The sequence below is a fragment of the Ptiloglossa arizonensis genome, chromosome 9, assembly GCF_051014685.1.
Source record: "Ptiloglossa arizonensis isolate GNS036 chromosome 9, iyPtiAriz1_principal, whole genome shotgun sequence".
Classification (NCBI taxonomy): Eukaryota; Metazoa; Arthropoda; class Insecta; order Hymenoptera; family Colletidae; genus Ptiloglossa; species Ptiloglossa arizonensis.
The window spans coordinates 2,940,355-2,959,387 of record NC_135056.1 but is presented as its reverse complement, the minus strand read 5'-3'; the positions used below and the strand labels follow the sequence as shown (position 1 = coordinate 2,959,387).

The 19,033-nt window shown below is 31.1% G+C and overlaps 1 protein-coding gene and 1 long non-coding RNA gene across 7 annotated transcripts; one reads left to right on the top strand and one right to left on the bottom strand.

Moving 5' to 3' along the window:
• The first annotated feature begins 340 nt into the window (after positions 1-340).
• Positions 341-8,842, top strand: LOC143151092 (calpain-D). Of its 5 annotated transcripts, none has more exons than XR_012993229.1 (11): positions 341-1,191; positions 1,831-3,643; positions 3,772-4,005; positions 5,101-5,493; positions 5,602-5,903; positions 5,976-6,012; positions 6,200-6,525; positions 6,632-6,974; positions 7,046-7,224; positions 7,308-7,551; positions 7,796-8,842. XR_012993229.1 is itself a non-coding variant. In XM_076319890.1 (11 exons), exons 1-11 carry the CDS (start codon positions 881-883, stop codon positions 7,486-7,488), a joined length of 4,035 nt encoding a protein of 1,344 aa, XP_076176005.1. In that variant the 5' UTR covers positions 341-880; the 3' UTR covers positions 7,489-8,842. The 5 variants fall into 5 exon arrangements, 3 of the variants coding, with proteins under 3 accessions (XP_076176005.1, XP_076176004.1, XP_076176003.1); XR_012993230.1 differs by lacking the exons at positions 7,308-7,551; positions 7,796-8,842 and having other exon boundaries at positions 1,831-2,198; positions 2,277-3,643; positions 6,632-6,743; positions 6,829-6,974; positions 7,046-7,186; XM_076319890.1 differs by having other exon boundaries at positions 1,831-2,192; positions 2,277-3,643; positions 7,308-8,842.
• On the bottom strand, positions 6,537-18,719 carry LOC143151093 (uncharacterized). 2 transcript variants are annotated; one of them, XR_012993231.1, is made up of 5 exons: positions 18,346-18,719; positions 13,304-13,619; positions 12,978-13,225; positions 12,693-12,837; positions 6,537-6,773 (listed from the first exon to the last, which is right to left on the bottom strand). It is a non-coding gene; the product is annotated as an uncharacterized LOC143151093 (long non-coding RNA). The 2 variants fall into 2 exon arrangements; XR_012993232.1 differs by lacking the exon at positions 18,346-18,719 and adding an exon at positions 15,940-16,765.
• Positions 18,720-19,033: the final 314 nt, after the last annotated feature.

Genomic DNA, 19,033 nt, shown 5'->3' with positions numbered 1-19,033 from the left:
CTTCATACCTATGTTTTATAATTTTTCTGTAGTGTCATATGCATGTATTTATGTATATTTTTTATTACGATAATGTGCACTCAAAAACTTTATGGAGACATGTTTTATTATTTAAAATAGACAAAATAATTGAACTTGAAAAAATGTTAACATTAACTCGAAATTAATTTTTTTTAATCATATATTGCAATATAGTAAACATTAATCACGTTTCGTACGGAATAAAATGTACAAATACGAAGATAATTTTTATATCTGAAAACGTCAATCGTTACATCAAACACAATAATCATACAGCCCTGAGTGGCAACCCATGTAGTCAACACAACCAACTCAGAAACAGTTGCGTGTACGGATGATGTCTAGAGTTAGACCATTTGTGATTGACATTTCATCTTATTAAACTTTGGCTTGACATAAACGATAATGGATTAATAAACTATCGACTGTAGATACATATCTAACGAAAAACTGTCGTTAAAAAAGACAGTAAATAGTGAACAAGAATTATTGTAAAATAAAAGGGTATATAAAAAGTATGGGAGAAGAAAATCATACATACGTTGATTTACAAGTGTGCATTTGTGTTTTTATCGTGTAACCAACTTAAAGAATATGAGAAAGTAGAAAAAGAAAGAAAGAGGCAGAATAAAACATTGGATGAATGAGAAGAAGGGGCTAAAAAAGATGGCCGTCTCGAAACATATGACAACGAACGGCGGGCAATCGCCACAGTCAAAAGGATTTTTCTCGGAACGTGTTTTACAACATCGTTGATCCTCATTCTTGTGTGGAGGTGTGTTGATTTTTTGTATAGAGGGATCGTGGCTACAAAAGTCAGTGATCCTGTGAGCAAAGGAGCCATGACTACGTGTAGAGAATGGGCTCGATTGCATCGGTGCTGCAGTGGCATTGCTCGGAGTGCGCTCTGATAAATCCAACGGAGAGCACGCGATGCGCCAGGTGCGGCCTTGCTCGACTTAGAAGTGATGAGAAGGCAAACCTCAGGCTCAACCTGAGTTTCGAGTGTGGAGAAGTTCTGGATCAAAAAGAGAAGGGAAAAAAAAGTGACGAGAAGAAAGGTGATTCTTTCTCAACAACACCTCCGCCGAGGTTTCATCTAAATAATCCACCAGCGGACGATTCACATTCGAGAACTCATGAACACGTCGAGACCGATCTTATATATCGGTGAGGAAATTGTTACTCATCCCTCTCCACAGTATCCTCCCCCCCCTTCTCAATCCCCTCCCTTTGTTCAGCTTCTCATGTATATAAATAGAGTATCAAAATCACTTTCAAAATTTCTTTATAAAATTTTATTCTTATATTCTATGAGTACAATTAACTTTGTCTGGTGTAATACCATATTTTCTAAGAAAAATATTTTATAGTATGAGTTTTATTTCCTCATCAATACTTTAACTTGTAGTAGTAAATAATTATAATGAGTTCATATAATCTACTAATATCGAATAATATAATACCTACTTTAATAATTTCATTTTATCTATTCTTTGTTTGCCTTCATAAACGTAGATATGACAACTATTATTGCATCTACAACTGCAGGCATTTTAATTGTTCATAATGTAACATATGTAATACAATAGAGAAATTAATATATATTTTTATATGTATCTCTTTTTATGTTTATGTATTTATATTATTTTTGTATACAATAAATTAAACACAAAGACTAATAGGTATTGAATGATATAAAGGAAACATTAGAGTTTTATTGACAGAAACAAAATTTTACATTATTAACTTTATCCTTCTCCTTGATATTATATGTGAATATTATTTATATTTTATGTTAATTTCTAGCTTCGAGGAGAATTTAATTATACCCAATACTCATATAAAGAAATTACATTGTGATTCTTGGAATGGAAGGCTGTGTAAAAAAGAGCCAATTAAACGATCTTCTTCTTTACCTTCCTTAGTAACACAGTGGACTTGTGTCCGTTGCTTATTAAACAACAGTTGCAGTTCTGCTTTAACTTGTGCAGCTTGTGATGCTAACTCTTCAATATTTGAAACTGACAAAAGGCAGATTGGAGCACGTAAAAGTAAAAAACTAAATTTGCGTAAAACAAGTCGTCTTAAAGTTGCATCTGAACTTCTGGCCAATATTTTAAATAGTTCTAATACAACAAGTACTTTTACAAATGGTACAAGGATTATGAGTAAGGGTACATACTATTTAGTCAAAAACATTATAAATAATAGTTACATTACCTGTTGCTTAATATTTAATTTGTACTCTGCAGATATGGCACAGTTAACAAGTATAAGTCGTAGTCAAAGGAGACAAGTTGATAGAGAAAATTGGACATTATCACCAATAGAAACCATGGAATCTAGTACATTTTCTTACACAAATACTAACGATACCTCTCAGCGTTCACCAAAAAGACATAGTCCTTCAATATATGAGCGAGTTAAATCTAAAGTTAGTCGCTCTTTGTCTAATGGATCTGTTGTACATAAATTATCTGAACATGCTATTCAAAGACCAACAAGTCTAGTAGTTTCAGAAGCACGACAAGACGATGCTCTTTGGAGCTGTGACAATTGTACTCTTGACAATGCTCCTGGCCTAGAACAATGTGAGGCATGTGAAGCTCCTAGAAGTCCAGCCCCTTGTAGTGGTGTAGTTATCAGTGTACCTGCTTGGGAACCTCGTGCTTTATCTTCTGCAGGTCCATTGTCTTACAGGCGATCTTTTTCTGATGTTGAGTCTGTTGCAAATGTATCTCAAAAAAAAATTGTCAATCGTAGAAGTCTCAATGAAGATGAGCCACCTGCAGTACCACCACATTCTGTCGGTTTTAATGCAAGACCAAAGTACTCCTACATTGGAATTACTGACCCTGATGTACCACCACCATTGCCAAAAAAACAGAACAATAAATTAGGGCTTGTACCCATAAAAGCCCATAGTGAGGCAGCAAGTCCTGTTGGGGATGTATCAAATGTAAGCTCTCTAAAACGTATGTGGACTTGTCAGAAGTGTTCGTATGCATATAATCCAGTATGGTCGACAGGGTGTGACATATGTGGATCTTTTCGATCACCTCCTTCATTAACGCAACCTAACTTAATAACTATCACTAAGGATTCAACAAGCTGTTCCATGCATACACAGTCTCCAATTGTAGTATCCAGAGATAGTGTAAGATATATCCCACAAAAAACTGCTACATTGGCCACAGCAGAATCTGATTTAGATGATCAAGTTGATCCACCTTCTCTAGTGTGGACTTGTAAAAAATGCACATTATTGAATGCTGCTTCAAGAGCAACGTGTGAAGCATGTGGTGGTTCAAAGCTGAAAAGTATTATGCATTTAGAAGATGCTACACTACGTAAAGGAGAAAGTTGGGTGTGTTCATCGTGTACATTAAGGAATCCGCTGTCAGCACAAACTTGTAATGCTTGTAAGACATTAGCAGATTTTTTAGATGTACCAAAAGATAGTAGAGTTTTTGGATCAAGAAGTCCAAGTCCAAGACTTTGTGCAACTGCTATAAATACAAAAGTTGTAACTCCAAGACATAGAAATTCTGTAAGAAGAAATGGTTCTTCAGTTGGTGATAGAAAACATTCAAGAGTTAAAGATTCTACTCATGGTCAGGTACAATTCTTTCACAATTAACTTATATATTAATAATTTCAATATAAATATTATCGTATCATACTATTAGTTATTTTGAATTTATTTTGTATAAGTGTAATAAATATAATGTGTTTCAATTATTTTAGTGGCAGTGTAAATTGTGCACATACGAAAATAAGAGTACAAATGGAATTTGTGAAATGTGCCAAATCTCAAAAACCTTATCTCAAGTATCAGGTGAAAGGCCTAGGATCATTGAATCTGGCACAAGTACACTCACAATACAAAGACAGGAAAGTGTAGTTATGGAAAATTTAAGACAAATCGAAGAAAGAGAAGCATTGGAGAAATGGGAACGAATTGTTCAGTACTGCAAAGAGGTAATATTGATTAATTAGTAATTATTCAAGCGATTCTTGCTGTGACAGACAACATTCTTTTTTGTGAACAAAAATAATAAAGAGAATAAAGAGAAGTATTATATATTATAGTAAAATCTAATTTTCAATAACTTTATTTTTTTTATAAATACATGGAAAATAACTGCAAGATATAACTGTACTTTATTGGTTTGTTTGATTTTCCACACTAATTAATTTTTCCCATTACATTAAATTTTTATAATCATGAAATGATTTTAATATCTACCTTTATATCATTATGGTATAACAATAAGAAAATTTTACTTTACCTTAGGTATTTTTCTATCAGAAGTCTATTTTAGTCTAACAAATATTCGAACATTATATACTTGAGTATTCTATATCTTTGAATATATTGTTAAGATGGTTGATATTTATGTTTAACTCTTTGAAGCATTGTGAGTTGAAAAATGTTCCATTATTTTACTACCTTGATATGCATGGTGGGATATTATTTATTTCACCATGATAAATTAAAATAATTCAACATAAGTTGCTTAGTGGAACTGTTAACTTCTTAAGCGGGAAGAGCGGATATATCCGATCTATTACTTATTCATTTTGTGGACCAAGCAGATATACACACCTGTTAATTCGTTCAGTGGGGCCACCAAAACTTCTCATCGAGCAAATGACTTGAAAGAATTCTTTCTCAACTCCAGGGGTTAATATTCCAATTTATGATTAGATTACCTAATTAATCTATTTTTTTATTTCGGTTATATTTTGTATCATTTTATATGTTTACTAACTGACTTGAAGAATTAAATAATGTACTAATGTTTATGTATAAGTAAATTTGAATTTGAATTGCAAGCAGTACAAAGATTTTGTGAAGTATTTGTTTTCGATTATTCCATTTTATATAAAGAATAAGAAAAAAAACTAATTTATATAAACATATTGCTATACCTAGAAGAAAGTGTAATTGCTTCTTATAGATGTATTAGTACAATTATAGAAGAAATAAAATCAATAAAGGTTAAACTTTAGTTCGAAACATCACACTGTATATATGAATTTTCGTTATTAAGTTTTTTATTTATTTTATAGACAAACGAACCTTTCGTTGACGACTCATTTCCACCAGCTCCAAAGTCTCTGTATTATAATCCAGCTGAAACAAAAGACAACCATGTTGTTCAGTGGAAAAGGCCTCACCAAATCAACGTTGATTCTACTGTTGATTCCAAACTGCCTTGGGCTGTTTTTAGAACACCCTTACCCTCTGATATCTCACAAGGTGTATTAGGAAATTGTTGGTTACTTTCAGCTTTAGCTGTTTTAGCTGAAAGTGATGAACTTGTGAAGAGAGTTTTAGTAATGAGAGAAACTTGCCCAGAAGGAGCTTATCAAGTAAGATTGTGTAAAGATGGAAAGTGGACCACAGTACTTGTTGATGACTTGCTACCCTGTGATAAAAGAGGCCACCTAGTATATTCTCAGGTTGATGATATTAGCAATACAAATAAAAGATCTGTCTTAATTCAACATATATTCAACACAGAAGAGAAAGCTAATTTTTATTGATAAATTTAATTAAATAAATTATAGGCAAAAAGAAAACAACTTTGGGTACCGTTAATTGAAAAGGCAGTGGCAAAAATTCATGGTTGCTATGAAGCTTTAGTCTCTGGACGTGCTATAGAAGGTTTAGCAACACTTACAGGCGCCCCTTGCGAAAGTGTGCCTTTGCAACCATCTGCTTTGCCAAGTGAAGACGAACTTGATAAGGATTTAATATGGGCACAACTACTATCTTCTAGACAAGCTATGTTTTTAATGGGTGCTAGTTGTGGGGGTGGTAATATGAAGGTCGATGAAGAAGAATATCAACGTAAAGGTTTGAGACCAAGGTAACAGATTCTAGAAATTTGTACTAGATATGTGTAGTTTCTGGTGATACATAATTTAGCGTTTTTTGTTAGGCATGCATACTCGGTTCTCGATGTGCGAGATGTACAGGTAAGAATGAAAAACAAATATTCGGGTATTTGTAGGCAGTCATCATTATTATTATTATGAGACTTCGTGAGAGAAGGATTCGCCGACGGCTGCAGTAGTTTAATTAGTTAAAGCAGTTAGCCAACAAGCGAAATTCTCCTTTTCCAATATATCTAAACAAATACTTTGATTGTAATATGTGTTATAGGGAATACGATTGTTGAGACTACGTAATCCTTGGGGTCATTACAGTTGGAAGGGTGATTGGTCTGATGATAGTCCTATATGGACTCCACAATTACGAGAAATGCTTATGCCACATGGTGCATCTGATGGTGTTTTTTGGATTTCCTTCGACGATGTATTGAAATATTTTGATTGTATTGATATTTGTAAGACTAGAGTTGGATGGAGTGAAGTTAGATTACGCGGAACGCTCCCACCTTTGTCTTCTCTTAGACATTTATCATGCGTACTGCTAACAGTACTAGAACCTACTGAAACGGAATTTACGTTATTTCAAGAAGGACAAAGGTAAATCTTATTGCATTTTGTTTAATAATCCAATATATTTTATTTACATCTTAACACTATTATCAGTTGTAGAATTATGTACTATATTGTCTCTATATATATTTAGGAATTCTGAAAAATCACAACGGTCTCAGTTGGACTTGTGTGTAGTTGTTTTTCGTACACGTTCTCCAGCAGCACCAGAAGTGGGAAGACTAGTAGAACACAGTAAACGACAAGTACGTGGATTTGTTGGATGTCACAAAATGCTAGAAAGAGATTTATATATTGTTGTATGTTTGGCTTTCAATCATTGGCATACAGGAATGGAAGATACTTCTAGTTATCCTGAATATGTTCTTGCCATTCATAGCTCAAAGAGACTTTTAGTTGAACAAATTTCCCCCCCAGCATTTGTATTGGCTGATGCTATTATAAGTTTAACTCTAGCAAAAGGACAGCGGCATGAAGTAAGAATTCTTACATGCTTTTGAATAATTACTGTTTTTGTAATCGTATATTTACAAACATTTGTTTGTAGGGAAGAGAAGGAATGACAGCTTATTATTTAACTAAAGGTTGGGCTGGACTTGTTGTCATGGTAGAAAATCGTCATGTAAATAAGTGGATTCATGTAAAATGTGACTGCCATGAAAGCTATAATGTTGTGTCCACTAGAGGACAGCTCAGAACTGCCGATAGTGTTCCCCCGCTTCACAGGTAAAACTTTAATTTTTTTTCTTTTGCGATTAATATATAAGAATCAGAAATCTATAATGGTTAATGTAACGAATTAATTATAGGCAAGTAATCATAGTCTTAACGCAATTGGAAGGTAGTGGAGGCTTCTCGATAGCACATCGACTTACGCACAGACTAGCTAACAGTGGAAATTTACACGATTGGGGTCCGCCAGATACTCAACATTGCCCTCAAATTGATACTCAAGTCGAAGGTTTACACAGTCCTCGTTTAATCACATGAACAAATGAGTTTTACGTGCAATTGATAACAAATAGGACAATGTGTAAAAGTAATGTTTAACAAGTAAGAGAGTTTATTGTATACTCGTGAGATCCAGAAAATTTACTAAAACCAAAGCAAGCTAGAAAGATTTCAGTATGGCATAATAAATGATGCTGAAAATCATGACACATTGCGCTTTCTAGCTACTCATTGTATGAAACTTTTTAGCATTGTGACGAGCTGACTATTGAACATAATACAATAATTAATATTTATTATACAATAATTCTGAGATCAGTGGTTAGAGATATTTTTTTTTAATTAGGTAATGATGATTCGTTATATCAATGGAAAGGGATATGTACTTTGAAACCTCTGTGCAAATTGAGAATTTCCATGGGAACCATTGATCTATAAACAAGACTTAAAGAAAATTAAATATTTATGAAAGAACAAATTAAACACACTGCTTGTTATATAAAAAAATTATTTTCTCAACTTAACATGTATGTAAGCACCGTAAGAAATAACAAAGCATAAAGGTTATACAGTAATATGTAAAATGAAGTAAGTAATAGCCATTCATAATGTATGAAAAACATATACACTCTTTTTGGAATTGCTTAGAATATGGTATAATTATGGATCAAAATGTTTTCAATTTTGCGACTCATATGTCGATCCTATTTTAGAATACATAAGGCCACATTCGGAACCCACATTTAAAAACAAATATCTAATATGTACACTGTGTATGAAAGTAAATATTATTGGGCGCTTAAATGAGGGTTTTGAATACTGACCACATTATGAGATGTTTATTCATCTAAAGTTTTGTTGTTTCTATCTTGTAACTGGATGGAGTGCTTGTGCTAAAGTGGACGTAGCACATAGCTACAGAACCAAAGATCTCTCTTGAAGGTTTTACAATATATTAACTCGTTCACTGCCATTCTATGCAATATATATTCATTTTATTCGATTGTTGTTATACATTTTTGTAGTAAACTATTAACGAAATTATAATGTCTACTTGTTATATATAGTTTATATTCAGTTAATTTATAATACATATCTTCTTCTTCATATATGTGCAAGCGTGGCAGTTATCGGGTTAGTCAGTTTTATAAGTCTCTTGTACATTTTGTAATCATGACATCGGAACAGCTATCTATGCGACAGTCATTTACGAATAGAGCTCGATTTCGTTTCTATACGCTTAAAAAAATTAATATAATTTTAATTTTAAAAGTTGAAGTTTGATATTACATTCCCCATTTTACACAATTATTAGACATAAATTATGAATACATATTATTTGTACAATTCTTTTTTATTATGAAATGATTTAAGAAATTGTTATTAAAATTATTATATTGGCTTTTTAATTTAATGTTAAGAATTTATGTAAAGAATCAAAACAAATTAAGTATCTTTATCATTATTATTAAATGCTGTTCCAAATAACACTTTTAAATATACTTATTACATATATCGAATGCAACATATAGCTTACATGAGATTTTTGTATATGTACCACACAGAGCGTTAATAAAAATCGGGGAGATTTTTTTAAATGTTAATTTTAAGCCTCATAGTAGTGAGAGAATATTGTATAAACTTGTATCCACGAACATTTTACTTTCATGTCTTAACAATTTTCATTGTATGTATATAAAATGTGCAGAATTTGAATGCATTATGTTTTAAGTGAGAGATAATTTTTTAAATGCACGTGTAAATTACATTCAACTTAATTTTGAATAAAATCGTTTGAAAAAGAATGTATTTAATATTTATTAAGACTCTTTAGATATTATAATGAAAAAAGAAGCACTTAAAGATACAAATTTATACGAACTTTTTTCTTCTTCATTTGTATGGTAACCTAAAAAATATTCCTGATCTTTATTGATACACTGTATATTATCTAAACATTCAGTTTTCTACGAAATTCAGTGCTTTTATTTTAATGTTAAACTGCCATTCCATGTCCTCAGATAATAACAAAATTGGTTCAAAAACATTCTTTTAGTTGTAACTGAATTTGATTGAAAATTTGTTTTATATTTTCTGTATAGGGTGGGTAGGAAAACAAGTTACAATTGAAAGGAGTATGATTCTGCACCTCAGAAAAGTCGAAAACAAAACTATCTTTTTGTACGAAATTTCGTAATAGTAATATTTAACAAAGTCTCTCATCCACCCTATATACATTGAATGTGGTGATGTGACAATATTCAATGCTGTGATCTGCTAATGATGTTTCTTATGATTAAAACGTTAGGTAAGAAATGTCCTGATAAATAAAAAAAAAACAACACAAATATTATTTTATAAGTAGTACGAAATATCTACTCACTATGAATGTACTTATTACATTCAAATGTAAGAAAGACGTTATGTACATAAGCATTGTGAGACTTATTGCCATTAGCTATCTTAATTAGGTCAGTTATGTACATATATTACAAATACAACATTGCTTATACTTATAATTTCTCAATTATTCAATTAGAAACATTTCATATTCATATTAATATATGCTTTTTTATGCTCTGTATATTTTGGTTCTAATATATTCTACTCTGGTTCTAATACACTATACTTTTATATTATATAGATTTAATATATTGTTTTCCTGAAATTTAAGTTTGACTATTGTAAATGCAAATTCCACTTAAATATTTGCTTCCTATACAAAGCACTAAAAGCATATTATTTTTATTTATTGATCTAAAATAAATAGATATAATTATCTGAATGTGGCCTAATGATTAAGAATTATTATTTGTTTCTTTAAGCTATTTTAGTTACAGAAATATTAAAATGTACTATAAATACTTTGTGATATTGTCTAGAACATTTGTTCTTAAAATAGAATATTTAAAATAACAATTTCTGTTAGTTCGAATATACTATTATTAAAATTAAATTGCAAAATTATTTTAACAATATATTATATATAAAATTTGTTTAATATCTGATCTGTAAAAAATCTGTAGATTATTCTTATGAATATTCATAACAAGTGCAATAGATTGTATTGAATGACCTTCATTTACTCAGATGGTCGTACATGATATATAATAAAAATTATTGATCATTATAATTATTTTAATTTTAATTGAAAAATTTTACTGTTATGTGTAAAATCATTTGAAACATCAATTTAGTTACGTAATTGTTCAAAACTCTGTACAAGTCTCATTTGTGCACATGCACAAATGAAAATATAATAGTACTAAAGAAAAGAATCATGCTACTGAATACAATAGAATACCTGACTTTCCCATTCTATATTACACATAACAAGTATCTATATTATATCAATGGAAAACACTTTAAACTAATCTTTAGTATCATATCAAACATATTAAGGGATTATAATTCTACAGTTAATAATGATTTTAGAGAAGTTGAACAAAACAATATGGCTGGTATTTTAGAAAATTATCTTTGCAGATTTTAAGGTTTTAGACAGCGTTTTAATATGTATATAAAATAAATTATTTATTATATTATGGGATGGGTAAATCAGATGAATTTATATGATGCTTGTGGTTCATCGTTGTTTTGCACGTGTTTATACATTTTTGTTGAAACAGTATTTAAGTCAATTAGATGATAAAATATTGCATATAGCAAATTTAGTTATATATTGGGATCAAAGGCGTATTAGTAATCTACAATACATCATTTTGATTGCAATGGCGGTGACTTTCAAAATTTAAGATAAACTATTGAATAAATATTTATACAATTTTATAGGACACGCTATTGTTATGAATTAAATGTAACATTTGAAATCATTTAATTATTTTTCAATTTTTATAAACTGTCATATATTATTTACTATTTAGCAGAACATTATTAATATTTACAATATAAACTAAAGAGAAAATTTTAAATAATTTTATGCCATTGCAAACCTACAAATATATTCTTCATCTGCAAATGAAATATTAAGAATACAATATCTCATTGTATTTTGTAATTATAGAGTATAATACTACAATATAATTTTACAGCAATATAGTGATTTGTATTCTATAAATTTTACTAGATACATACATAATATGTAGATATTAAATGTATTCTGTAGGTGTAAATTTGAAAGCAATTTCTTTTTTTTTTTCATTTTACACAAGATTAAAGTATTTATAGATTCATTAAATCTGTTAATACAACCAATACCTAAAAGTATTAAATCATTAAAGGAAAAAATTTAAGAGGTTCTTGAAAATGTCAAAAATAAAAGTTCATACATATGGAAAATGTTTTATAGCTTTTAATCTTTGCAACTATGATTATTTTAGCAATGAGCTAGCAATCAATTTTGTGATACTAAATGTACCACTACAGCAAACTTTGTTAAATTAATCCTATTTACTGTAGATGAAATATAATTAATAAAATATTGTCACATGCACACAAATAAGATGTATTACTCTATTATATAATACTGTATCAAGTGATAAAGACTTTGTATTGTCTAATAATGTATAACATATAGCAATGTAGGACATTTAATAATAAATTGAAATATTATGTAGACTTCTTTATGTATTATATTTGTTTTATAGTCTTTATCGGGTTAATTTCTATGTTTCAATAATTTTGCCTCTCAAGTGATAAAATAGAGATCATCGATTTGTGAGATCATTTGAAAGTGGGTTAGGTAGCGATTTTTATTTCGAGTTGATGCTTAGCCTTGCTTATACTCCGACAAACTGTTGCCTGTGATTGCCTGCGATTTTAAACACATTGTCGTTACGTTGCGACGATTGGCAACTTTTTTGTTCGTATAGCGGATTAATTTAACGATCAAATTTAATTTTGGCATAGTATCGCAGACGAGAGAAAAGCTACTCCAACTCTTAACCCTTTCATAAAGATTAAGATTATTATACTAACTATCCTATTAAAATCCTGTAGTTAATATTATAAAATGTATTAGTGCTATAGTTTTTATCAAATGGTTTAGGATTGGATTAGTTTTTCTTTCGTTGCTGAGCGGAGAGCCGCTGCGGCCCGTTGCGAGTACAACGCTATGTCAGCTTGAATAATGCGTAAAAAAAAAAAACTTAATCGTTACGTTTACTCATTAAAATATTGTGGGTACTATACAGTTAAATTTTGTTATTTGCAGTCTTTTATTATAAATATATGTAGTGCTGTATTATAATATAAAAATAGAATATGTTACTTTGAAAACGTACTTGAATTGACGTTCTCATTATTGGCATACAAGTATGCTTGAAATTGAATAATTTCTTGAAAAAAGAAATCTATTCTTTCCTGATTCTTAGATTTTCTCTTGAATATGATGGTATATGATGGTAGATCCTCTTCTTGGTTCCATATCTGAAAATGTATTCTTTCTAGGAAAACAATTGCAGAATATATTAAGTATTCTTTAAAAAAGTATGAGAATAATGTTGCGGTAAATGGTTGCTTGTTTTAGGAAGAAATTGTACTTATAGTTGATTGTTAAATATATATACCTTATGTTGCTGAGACAGTCATATGCCTTCCAACAATCAGTTACTATTATTGTTCCATGGAGAATCCACTTTTTAAACACTTAGAAGAGTTTCTATAGTTCTATTTTTTATAGGATCTAGTAAACCTTTTTTTGTAACATATTCATATATACCAAATACCACTTTCCTTTTATTTATCTCATCAATCTTTTCTATTGTGTCATGACCTTCCATTTGCGAAGAATTATCTTTGTACCATTTGTGCATACCTAAATGTTAATGAACAATTTTTTTACAATTTAATCATATGTATTTACATTTTTATGAAGATTCCCTTTTCCACTTACATATTCCAAAATTATTTATTATAATTAATAAATCTTAGTTTTCTCCAAACACTGCTCCAATCCACGAAAGTATTCCAACCAATCTGTAAACTGTCCGTAATTATTTCAAAACGTGGTGGTGGAAACCATCCAATTATAAATGTTATTCTGAAAACGTGGTGATAGTGGTAAACAAACGTTTTCAAAAAACGTTTTCTTCCTAGTAGTTTGAAAGAGTCTGCATTGGAACTTTTGTTTCTTCAACTTATTTTTCATAACAGACGAAGTTGTATGATACCGGCAGTACAGGTTTTTGCGATTAAGAGATATTTTCTTTCTGCAATTAAAAAATTGAATAGCAGTTTTAAAAACATTTTGCCTTATTAAAGAATCTATGCACTTTTCTTCGGTATTTATTTCTTGTAAATATTCTATAAAACAATTCATATTTTTCTGTTCGATATTCAACGTGCGATCTCGTTAAGTATCTTAGAAAGACAGAATTAGCGCAGAAAAATCCAGAGCTAATATAAACTTCAAAAGATTAAGTTTTTGTGTATATGTGATGCCATGGCGCCTTGAATAACCGTGAAAATGTTCCAAAGGTATCTCGCCATTTTACATATCAAACGAATTTTTTGTAAAATCATAGGTTTGTAAGTAAAAATTGATGCAAAATTTATTTTTAATGAATATTTATTAGTTTGTTTCACTGTATTGTACAAGGTTTTTCAAATAATGATACATGAAAGCTTGGTACATATGTATGTGTATATTTCTTGAGTGTTACTGCAGATGGCGGTACCATCCTAGTATTAACACACCTCCTTTTCTATGAAGATAATGAGCATTGGACCTGTTCTGCAAGCTAAAGTTAACGAACATTATGCGTAAATGTAAGGAAAATTGAATATGTATATATGACCTATAGAGCGGTTTACAGATTTGGTGGTGCCCCGTAGAAGCAAGTTCGGGAACTATTTCGGTACAAACTCTACATATCACTTTTCTAGATCATCATATTAGTATAATTAAAGTTAAGCATTAAGCTCTAGAACATTTTATTTCAACGTTATTAATAAGAAAATTATAAAATTTTGTATATTTATATATATATTTTTTATAAAAATAGATATTTCTTTTTATAAAGACATATTAATTCATCAAAGAAACATGTGTCTAGTAAATCACAAAGAGTATTAAAAATCAAGGAAGATACTGAATATGAATGTTTGAAGCGCCTATGTTACCGAGACTATATATGTACTATAAAAAATTATAATGTCCGTGTATGTTGATTTCATCTTGTTACCAGTTTTGTACTGACGCAGCTTCATTACTCGCTTAAATACATATATGAGTAAATAAATAAATTCATCAATATATAAATACATAAATGCATCAATAAATAAAAATAAATAAATAAATAAATGTATTTCGATTTTTTGGGGAATGACATACAATAAAAAAATTGTCCACTTCTTTTCTTCGAGCCTGGGAACTGTGTTTTGATTCATTAATTTTCCTTTTAAAATTAGAATATGAAGTTTACTAACGTCTAATAAAGTTTGAATATTCTCTAATGTTAATTTTATACAATTCGCTATGAAATTTTTCTTAAGTAGTTATTTGTATGCCTGAAGAAAAGATCAAGGATTTACAAAAACTGGGTTAATGATGCTTTGCTTGTCCAATACTGCCGCGGTGTTTATTTATATCAATTTTTTTATATTTCCGATAAGAAGGATTCTAACATGATTATTTGATTAATGTCACTAAATTCACTTTAGTGTAGCTCAAATAATTACGTATTTACTCACGTCAAGCTGTAATTGTTCGCTAAATTTGTTTAAGGTTTGGCTATTAAGAACGTTTCTTATTATATTGGTCTTATTATATTTTTTTGATTTCTATAAATGTGTTAATTCAGAAAAGTGTTAACTTTATTGAATGTGGCATTAGCGTTTTCAAACTGTTTTGAAATTAAAGGTACGATACCATAAAGTGACTGGTATGTTGTACGTTTGTATTTACATTGTCAACGAATATTTCCACATTAATGTAGTCTTTTTTTTTCTAAATATTTAGGGTTCCCTAAAATTCTGTTCGGTACAATTCGGTTCCTACTACATGTAGTCATCTTATCTTCTAACTCATCTCATTGGACGGAGTATAGTCCTCACTGTGACGTGATGAATCTCCTGTCACTTGTTAGCGAAAGATTTGAGCCGTCAAAGTTAAAGGTAGTGATGGGTTGGTGAAAGTCGCGACGATTACCAATCCAAACTAAGAACTTTACTTTATAAAATACTTTGAGTGGCAAAGTAGTAGAGGATTTGGTAATTATTTAGAAAAGGGGAAGGGGAATCGCATCGATTTCGACGATTTTTGACAATTTAACATTTCGAACAACTTTTTCTTATACTTATAACCGCCGCTTAGTTTTCGAGATTTTTGTAAAAAAACTATTGCACTACTACAACGAATATGTATATTCGTGGCAGCGTGTGTGTAAGCGTCGAGTCGCTGATTATTTATAGTTTCTGTAAATTGATCGAGGCGATCGATAATAGACACATGTAACGATAATACTTAAAAACTCGATTTGAGTAGTCGACCACCTCGCGGCGGCCGGAATAAAAGAGAAGTTGACTCACATCAGTGCTGCCCACGAGAGGAGCCCCTCCCGCCGTTTAATCTCCCATCACTGTCATCAGTCGTAAAAAACAGGAATAGTTTATAAAAGAATACCACCACGCGAGCTCGAGCGACGGGTGAGAGGTAACGACAGGTGGTCGGCTGACAATGAGAGTAGCAAGATGGTTGATTGTTTCGATCGATAGAAGCAGAGTGAGAGAAGCTCTTCTAGCTCTGAAGTCAGTTTTGGACAGCACTGACTTAACCCAAACTTTACTTAACACTCGAACTACCGACAGATTTCGTAATATTAAGGTATACCTTATATATGTGGGAATTTATCTACTGGTGGTTATCATGAAATAAAGGTGAATAAAATTTTAGGATATACGTGTATTGAATGAGGTAGTAGTAGGAACAGAACATTAAGAAAGCACACAAATTATAACTACGCTGACTACGCTGACTACGCTGACTACGCTATTTTTATTTCACGCGACACGACACACTTCGACTATTTTCCAATGACTGCCCCAAAACACTCTTCTATCGCACCTTATATTCTCACACGCATTCATTCCCTTTCATTCTAATCCTTAACTTCTCTCACTTCGTGCAACTGATCACGTTCGCTAAAAATTTCCCAGTCTGGCGCCATCTCAATTGCTCGTCTTTCACGCCTCGAAAACACTTCACTCGCTCGTCAATTCCGAACACTTCAGATTTTCTCAATCGATCAAGAAATTAATTATTAGGAAAGAATGTGGTCTTTTAAATAGTACGTTGTATTTACTAAAATGGGCTTTCGATACTCCCGACACTGATGATACTCAATTCTACGAAGATAGTATTCAAACATTAATAAATAAGAAGAAAGAGACAAAAAACTTGCTCAAATCACAAGTTCAAGTAATTAGCAACACCATTAGAAACTTTAATAGCTCGCTGTTAAAGTATACTCCCTTCAAGATCAAGAGAGAGCAATGAATGGAAATGTTGAAAAAATTAACTCTTTCGTTATGAAAATTATTCATACATTTCACCACTTGGAATTAAATATGGAGTAAATCAACAGGTTACTACCTTAAGTATAATGGTAAGTAAATTGCCAATTTTCAAAGTAGGTACATAGAAGCTATCAACCTAGCTGAACATAGCTAGTATACATTGTTTATACATTGTTTCACCGCTCATTGTCAACCATAAAATGCTGTACGAAGAATTAAGGAACTATAAAAATGAATATGAACTAGTTTTGATACCAGTGGTAGACGTCATTCTCACGGTAGACGTCATCCTTCAGAAGAGTGGAATTATACAACTCCAACCTCACTGTAAAGGATGTACCAACCTATTTATGATTGAAACCGTACACGAAGTCAATAAAAATGCAACATATTAATATTCTAAAGGACGACTGCTGCATTTTATCACATCACTTAGAAACAATTGAATCAGTTACCTTAAAACCGATTCATCTCGCAAACATTGAGCTCACGGAACTTAAATATGCCGATAAGAAGTTAAGTGAATTCGACGAAATTATCACAAGGCAAATAAACCAATCATTTATTGTCACGTATACGAAGTGGTACACAATCGTCTTTGAAATAATCATCACCGTCTTAGTATTATCTATACTTGCAAAATTCTGCCAGAACATTTATATTGTTCGACCACGGATCCAAGGCATGGGAATGTCAATTCCCCACTAATAAATCAATTTCTCTAAAATGTATTCGGAAATAAACCAAGTGTTATGGAAAACAACAAAATGTTTTACCTAGTTTATGTGCGATAGTACAATATTTTACTATTTGCCATTCCTTCTCTTCTAAGATTGGAATTATAATGTGATACATCAATTTTCCTTTATACGATGCAAGTTCAAGGGTACTAATATTTAATAATAATTGAAAATTCGCGGTGGTTTTCTTTACATATGATTTTAAGAAATTCGTCTTTACAAAATTTCTGAAAGCATTTAAGAATTATTATAACATCAATATTTAACTGGATCTCTGATGCCTTGTTTCTTTAAAATTTCTCGTAATTGTTCGCTAGTTTCAGCGAAGGTAGATTCTAACAATAAAATTTGGTAAATACATGAAATAATTTTGTCTTCATAAATTTCTTCTTCATGCATTCCAATTGAGTTTCGTATTTTATAAAAGTTTCGCCAATTAGATTTCTAATTAGTGAAATTTGATTGTATACGATATTAGTTAATTCGTTGATTGATTCAAATAATTTGTCAATGTTTTTATTAATAAGTGTGAAGTCTTAATCATCTACGATTCCAAACAAAGCCAAGATTATTTTTACTTCATGATGATATACTAGGTTGTTCAATTAATTTTGTTGTTTAATCAAACTTATTGAGCAACCTAGTATATCACCAGGGAGTTGGTGATATATGAACCAACCTGTATATGGTTCCGTGATGTTGGATGAGGAACCATTGGTAGCTTTCGTAGTCCCTCGCCGAGTTCTGTGAATAAGTGGTTCCAGTTTCCCTCTTCACTAGATCACTTAGTATCCTACCCTAGTCATGGGTCGATCCTGGGTAAATCCGTAACGCGACACAATCAACTAAGAAATTTCGTAGAATATAAGTTTGAAGGTAAAAAATACGAAGGTAAGAAATCGAACAATTCGAATTGAGCCAAATGACTGGAAAGAAGACGTGCAGTGTAAATTCTGAACGTTCTTTCAAAACATTCAAAGAGCCTTCTATAACTGAGTAAGAGTCACTCCTGGAGCTGAAGAAACGCAGACAATAATGTAAACATTGGTATCTCGTCTCTTTGGATGGACTTTAGGTGATGTCATCTCTGGACTATGGGTTTGTTTGGTGCGTTACAAGAGCAAAGTGCGATGATGTCATCTGGGTGTGGATTATCTCTGAATAATGAATCGTTCTGATGTCTCGCATCATTGAAGGCAAGCATCGACCCGCATCCACACACATACAAACAGTTTACAAAGTTAAATTATTTCATGTCTCCGGAGACCTTTCAGACTTCATTTTTGAATGGTTATCATTTATAATTTATTTATACGTTAATTAAATGACAAAGATCTCTTATTTTTGTTGCGTCAACATTTAAGACG